This window comes from Macadamia integrifolia, unplaced genomic scaffold (genome assembly GCF_013358625.1).
Source record: "Macadamia integrifolia cultivar HAES 741 unplaced genomic scaffold, SCU_Mint_v3 scaffold453, whole genome shotgun sequence".
NCBI lineage: Eukaryota > Viridiplantae > Streptophyta > Magnoliopsida > Proteales > Proteaceae > Macadamia > Macadamia integrifolia.
In genome coordinates this window covers 547365-555027 of record NW_024870454.1, presented here as the reverse complement: position 1 = coordinate 555027, position 7663 = coordinate 547365, and the positions used below count along the sequence as shown (strand labels likewise).

At 35.2% G+C, this 7663-nt stretch overlaps 1 protein-coding gene across 1 annotated transcript; it reads right to left on the bottom strand.

The window, feature by feature from the left end:
• Window positions 1-671: 671 nt before the first annotated feature.
• Window positions 672-1661, bottom strand: LOC122068696. The gene is made up of 2 exons (XM_042632576.1): window positions 1156-1661; window positions 672-1078 (listed from the first exon to the last, which is right to left on the bottom strand). Exons 1-2 carry the CDS (start codon window positions 1556-1558, stop codon window positions 726-728), a joined length of 756 nt encoding a protein of 251 aa, XP_042488510.1. The 5' UTR covers window positions 1559-1661; the 3' UTR covers window positions 672-725.
• Window positions 1662-7663: the final 6002 nt, after the last annotated feature.

The following is a 7663-nucleotide window of genomic DNA, read 5'->3' as shown; positions in this document are numbered from 1 at the left end:
CTATTATTGTGTTGCACTTCATAATTTTAACTGTGTATAATGCTTTTTATTATTATTATTATTTTTTAATGCATAAAACACAATGGAAAAAATAGGGTCAATCAGGGTTAGTCCAACCCTGACAAAAATTTGAGCCAATTAGGGCTAATTAGGGTTAGCCCGACCCTAGAAAAAATTGGAGCCAATTAGGGCTAACTAGGCCCAACCCGACCCAATTAGGGTTGGGTAGGACTGACATGAGCTCGATAGGGTTGGGTCCTCTGTTAGTTAAAACGGGAATGGTAAAAAACATTGTCCGGTATGGGCATGTTTTAAACGGATCAAAACATGAACAGGACGGTCAAAAATACTGTCAAATACGATAAAAATGGGAAAAAAGAAAAAATGGACGATATGTGTTTTAAACGTTTATATTGAACTAATACGGTGTCAAAAAAAGGGCAATATATAGACATAAATTGACATAATAATTCTCTAAATACCTAGATAACAATCAAAATAAATATAGATAATATTCATATTTCAATCCAAATTCTAAACTTATTATATCATGAAATAACATCGAAAATATATACATCTAGAGATTAATATAAGATCCAAAATACACCATTCAAATATCCAAAATATATCATTCAACTATCCAAAATCATCATCCAAATCACATAATCCAAAATGTATCATCCAAATTACATCATCCCATTTCATTAAAAAAAAACACAAATGTATCATAATATAGAGTTAGGTTGATCATGAATAGGTTCAACATATGTCTCTTCAAGTCTCTCTGTCTCCAATTCAATGTTTACATCAGGCAAGTCACCAAGTTTCTCTAGGTCAATAGGTTTTGTATCCTGAATTGCTTGGCTTTCATACTTCTCCTTCATCAAAGAATTCATTCTAATGTATACCAAATCTTCTAACATTTCTGGAGTTAATCTGTTCATTTTCTTTGTTTGTGCTGCGTCCCAAGCACTCCAATTCCTCTCGCAAGGAGAAGAACTACAAGGTTGGCTTAAGATTCTACAAGCAATCTTTTGAACCACAGGAAGATAACCACCCATATATTCCCAGCAAATCCCTACAATTAACACAAGTAAACACATATAAGGATGATTTACAAATTGAACTATAAACTTAATTAACTAACAAACTTACTTGGATGGTTAGTTTTCATTAAAGACTTTCTTGTGATATTGAACAAATTTGGGCTCCTCATTCGATACTCAACCATTTCTGCAGTGAATTGCTCACGATCTTCTAGAGGAATCATGGTTGCCACAATACATTCTTGAGTTTGCACAACTGTACTTGTCTCAATAAAAAGTTCACCATCAAACAAATGATTAGGATTTAAAGTTGCAGCAAACACATGAACATGATGAATTATATTCTTTTCCACCCTTGTATCAAACAAATCCAATGTGGTAAAGTACTTTACTCCATCACTCTCCTTTAACTTCCTTAATTTTTCTTTTGCCCTAACATTTACTTCATACAAGTAATATGCAGTGAAACCATCTGAATCAACAAGGCGAAGAATCCTAATAAGAGGATCCATAAAAGCAATAACCTCCTTTGCCTCGTCCTAGAATATATATCAGATTGAATTATCCTAACAATCTTTAATGCTATTTCAACTCTATTGCAGTGGAAGCCTCTCCATTCAGATGATGCAACCAATAGCCTTAACTCATTCTCAACTACAATAAGAGATTGGAGCATTAAAAAATTAGTAGCAAACCTTGTCTTGCAAGGCTGCTTAATCTCTTTGTCATTTGTGAATTCCCTCATTAAGGCTATAACAACTGTGTGCCTGTACATATAATCCACTACATGTTTACCATCATCAATAATTTTCTTCACCCATCAAACATGCTTATGGATATCCTTTAAAAACAAATTAATCCCATATGCAGCACAATTTGTCTGATATATGTGAGACCATTTTCCAATCAACATATCACCACCATAATTATAGTTAGCACCATTATCTGAAACAAATTACACAACATGTTGTGGTCTAAGCATTTCAATAACATCAGATAATTCTCTAAAAAGATATCCAACAGTAATACTATTTGAACCACATTCAATACGCTTCAGGAATACAGCCCCACCAGGAGAATAAGCTATCACATTGACCAAAGACCTCTTCTTTAGGTCAGTCCAAGAATCAGACATTATTGTGCAACCTGTGCCACCCCATGTTGACTTTATGTTGCTCACATATTCCATGATCTCTACCTTAGCTTCGGGAATCAAACGGGTACGAAGAGTAGAGTAACTAGGAATAACAAAACCCTGACCATAGGCACAAGCACCTTTCATCATTTGAATAATAGATTCTGTCTGAATAACATTGAAAGCAATGTTATTCTTAACAAAAAAAATTCTCCTATCATCTTTTCTAATGACTTCTTGTCTTGTTTAGCAGCCAACTCTACCATTGTGGTTTGATGAATGCTCCTACCATGAGAATTTATGGATCCAATTCCACTTTCTAAGGTCTCATTCGTCCTTTTCTTTTTAGATGCACTTAAATTCATTTCTGCACTGGCTTCAGCTTGAACATGATCAGGGACTTTAGTACAAATTTGAACATCATGGCCAGTCAAGCAAGCTAAATGAGCCTTCACTCGAGTAACACTACCAGAGTAGTCAAGTTCACAATAATTGCATTTAAAACGGCTCGGCCCAAGTTGTTGTACATGTTCCCAAAACTTATCCTTTTTTCTAACCATTTTTCAATAATATCAAGTACCTACATAAGATGCAATCAAATATTTATTCAAATTTAACATATATGATGAGTACATATGAGAATTGAGAATAAAGAATTAACAATTAACAATCAAATATTTATTCAGATTTTAATATACATCTCCACAACAAATCCATGCCTAAAGAGTAATTCCCAAACACCTAATGTAGCATAAAATATTACTTGGATTATGTATAGGGGCAGAAATAGTTCCCTGAGTAAAAAATCAGTAGTTCCCTTAAGTAACCCAAAAAAGAATTCAACACAAGCTAGCATAGAATAAAACAACTTCTTTTCATAATCCATTGTACACATCAATGTTGCAGTATTGGAATCGTTGTGTTGTCTTCTTTGAATTCATAAGAAGAAAGTTGGAGTCTTTTTTGTATACTAAATTGTGGAACAAAGTGATTCTAATTTACCAAACAATTTCTGCAACTGAATAGAGAGAACCCTTTTCTCCTATATAACCCAGAAAAAAATAAAAAGATGAAAGGAAAAGAGTAAAGTTAGAACAGTACTAGGTCTATATAAGGAAAAGAAGAAAGAAAGGAGGAAAGAGAAAGTCGTTCCTGTTCTTCTTTCTCCAAGAAGAAAGAAAGGATGAAATTAAAGAAAGGTTGTTGTCCAATCAGATGATGAAATTCAAAAACAGGTTTTTGTTATTTCCATTGTTGGATTAGGGGGTGTAGGCAAGACAACTCTAGACTAGCTTGTCTATAATGATCCTGATATAGAGAAACATTTGAAAGAAGAGCTTGGATTTGTGTGAGATTAAGGCAATGATTAAGGCATGAGATTTAACCAGATCAAAAAAATAAAGAAATCAAAAGGAAAAAAATCAAAAACCTCTTTCTGCAACAATAGAAACAGGGGTGAAGTCAAATCCGGTGTTTGCGCTCGTCGTCCATTGTTTGTCATCCATTATCCGTCGTTCGTCGTCCGCTGTAACGAGGTAGATTGTGGACTATTGGGAGAGAAGACAGGGTGAAGTCGAGTCCAGTACTCTAGTGTTTGCGCTCGTCGTCCGTCGTCTGTCGTCCATCATCGTGAGGTGTTTCCACTAGCCGTCGTCATCGTGGATCGTAGACTCTGATGTTTCCGTCATCCGTCGTTGGGAGAGAAGAAGAGAGCAAGTGAGAGAATAGTTTGGAAAGTTAGGGTTTGAAATGAAAGTTTGGGAATGGGCGAATGGGGTGAAGAACTGTGAAGTGAAAGTTTTAATTACTTTTTTAATATCCATTTTTTTACTATTAGAAAAACGGATACGCGTTTACAATGCTTTTAAAACTTCAAATATCCTCGTCCCCGTTTTTTACTGACTTTCTGTGGACAGTTCAGCAAACGGCGTTTAAAATGGAAAAAAAAAACGGTTCGACGTTTTAAATACGAATAAACTAACAAAGGTTGGGCCTAGGCATGAACTTGACTGGGTTGGATTGGACCTAGGTTAAGTTTTAGGGACCTTTGGGGTTTTAAACAACTGAAGTCGATCTCCAAGAATTTCACTGCAAATACAATGTCCAATGAAACGAAATTTAAGATTGGGATATGGATAGATAAATACCACAAGGATTCCTTTGATGTCGTTGAGAGTGAGAGGGGTGATGAACTTGGAGTCCTTATAAGCTTTGAGCAAAAGATCCACCAAGTCGTCTTGATTTGATTGTTTATCATCCTTTTTGACTATGAGATGTTCTTGGATCACTTGATCAAGGAAGGCATCCAATTCTTTGGAAGTCTTGTTTATCCTCTTTCATAACCTATGAGACTATCAATCCATCCCAATAATGGGAAGAAGTCTACGGACACAAAATGTTCCAAATATTTCTACCAATTCTCTAGTCAATTGCCATACTTTGCTCTCTCCATTGTCTTCTTCTTCATATTTCCTACCCAAAGCAACTCTAGAGATCAAGTTATTGGATAAAATGAGTAGCAAATCAGAAATATCAACTGAGTTTCCCATCTGACATGAATGATTTATCTTCTCAATCAAGATACCAACTTCTTCTTCCCTCACAAACTTGAATGACTGTACCCTTTTAACACTCAAGAGCTCAAGAACACAAAACTTCCTCACCTCTCTCCAATTTTTACCATAGGGTGCAAACACTATGTCATTCTAGCTATAGAAGAGCTTCTCAACACAGGCCATGTGGGGCCTATTTGAAAAGACAACATCATGAGATTTTATGATCTCTTCAAGAATCTCAGCAGAGGAAACTACAAGAGTTGGGAAAGAGCCCAAATGCATGAGCATGAGAGGTCCATGCTTGTGTGAGAGAGATCTAAGAGATCGGTGAGGGAGTGTCCCTAGCTGGTGAATGTTTCCAATAAAGGGAAGCTTTGGTGGAGAAGGTGGCAAGTTGGGTTTCTTGGATGATCTAATGAGCTTTAATATAAGTAAAGAAGGAAAGAAGAGAAGAAGAAGAAGTTGAATAATCTGTAATGCTTGCTGGTCTTCCGACCATTGTGGGAGCTTCAATGGTTGCAGAGCCATTGGTGGTGAGGGATAAGCTAATCAATCATATGCTGGATTCTTGAGTGGCTTAAAAAACATTGCTAAAATGGGGGAAGAGCATGAGAAGGGAAACTTTATAATATTAAATGCTGAAATGGTGGGGAGAATGGGGAACAAGGCAAGGGAGAGAGAGGGAGAGAGAGAGAGAGAGAGAGAGAACCAGTACACTTAATATATAAAAACTTCCTCCTATTCCATGTAGCATGATGCTATTGGGTTGTCAAATACGTAATTGATGAGTGTTCAGATTCAGGCCCCGTTGACTCTGATCGCACCAATTGCATTTGTACATTTGTACTATGGTTCCACCCCAGCGTATGCATGCTTGCATCCATTTTTTTTATTATGAGAAAAGAAAATTAATTACTAATAGAAATTGTTTGTTAATACATCATAATCGTCTTGAAGGCGTGAATGTCTAAATCTAGCACATGTATGTATCTTTCATAAACACATCATAGAAGGAATCGAATTTTCACATTTGTACAAAAAGGAAATATTCCCAAACTCGGTATAGAATTTCCAAAATATTGCGAAGGAGAGATAATGCCATATGTCGGTAGAAAGTTTTAGAATAAGTTGAAGTAAACTCCTAGTCGAGAACCAAACTTCACCGATAGTTCAACCCTTAGTAGCTGCCAGATTTAGGCCTTGCGTCCATCCTTGAATTGTATAGGGTCAAGCCCTTCTCCCCCCCCCCCCCCCTTTTTTTTTTGAATAGTAAATAATATTTTTATTTATAATATCAATGGAAAATTAAGTTTTCTAACTCGACTCGTCTTCTTCGAAACCTAAATTAGGCCTCTCTCTGAAAATATAGAAAAAAAGGAGTCTATGCACCTATATCTTCCATAATAAATAAGAAGCTATACGACTCATCTCCAGCATAATAGCTCTAATATAGCTGGCTCCTTCAGGTACTTGAATGTTTCTCATATGTTCTGGTCCTTTAACTTACTGTTATTGCCTCTATGAACATAGTAGCTAGCTAAATAATTCCAACGTGTTACATAGGGCATATATTGTATAATTGTTCAGTTCTACAATTTTTTCCATTAATTACTTGATATAAATTACTCAATATGGGTTCACGCATTGATGGATGGTGAGGTCTGATTATTGTTTATATATATATATATATATATATATATGACGTAGAGACCATGGGCAAGTCATGATAATGGCATTTTTTTAATTAAATTTAAATGTATTAAAAAATATGGTAAGTACACCATAGACCATAATGTGTGTGAGAGAGAGTATTTGTCTTGCACGATATGTGTAGTGGTGAGAGTGGCTATTGGTTTCTACCAAAAAAAAAAGGAGAGAGGCTATTGGTCATGTATGGTAGGTGTAGAGGTAGCTTCTCCCAGTACCATGAAGACGCCCCCACCCCCCAACCTCCCCTCCCCTCCCCTCCCTTCCCCTCCCTTCCCTTCCCTTCCCTTGTGATTAGTTCAATAAATTTTAGTTGTATCGGCCTGAACCTGTCTTGACCTGTCCGAAGCCCACATAAGGCCTGGGTTGAGATAACAAGCTCCAGTCCAGTTAAGAATACTTAGGGTTGAGTTGGGGTTTTAAAAAATTCAATTCAATCAACACTATAGCAACCCTAAATAATTTGTATTAAATAATATTATTTCTCATTTACCCAAAAATAAAATATAAAAAGAAAAAAAACTATATTATCTCTCCATTATGTCTTTTATCTTCTTAATCTTTTTTAGAATTATATTATAACAATAATTCTTATTTAAGGAATGATGCTACTAAAGAGTCCTATGGTTACTTTAGGGGTGTCAAAACCTAGTCTGGAGCGATCAGAAAACTCGAATCGAACCAAATCGATCTTTATTGGATTGATTTTGGACTGAGATATATTGGGACCGATTCAAAATCGAACCAAAACAAACCAAACCGATCAATAACCAAACTGAACGAAACAGATAAAAATAAGTGATTATGAGGTTATAAATATGTGAATTAATTAGCTATTTTTTGCATTATTAGTGAGAAATTATTTTGTTGTAAAGGGAATTGTTACAAATCAGTGACTATTATGAATATGAAATTGATTTCTAAATTGTGACAATGTTTCCATTGATCTTCTTGTACATCATACAAACTTAGTTGGATAGTTAAATAAATGATTGGATAGTAGGGTTAATTTTATGGTTTCAATATTAATTATCTTCTTAGTAATTAATTATCCATTGGTTTTAATATTAGTTATCTTTCCCTTACAATGATAAACCATGATTTCGTCACAAATTTAAAGTGTTTTCACCAAATCTTTCGTCACTATAGGTTATGAATGTAAGATTTCATTATGGTTCAAGCTTGATAATAAATCGATCTAAAATGGTATTAGAAAATCG

Excerpts from the sequence above, each read along its gene's own strand:
- LOC122068696 (XM_042632576.1), bottom strand. The coding sequence starts at position 1,558 with ATGGATCCTCTTATTAGGATTCTTCGCCTTGTTGATTCAGATGGTTTC. Across the intron at positions 1,079-1,155 it reads AATGAAAACTAACCATCCAA|GGATTTGCTGGGAATATATG; the intron begins GTAAGTTTGTTA and ends TGTTAATTGTAG.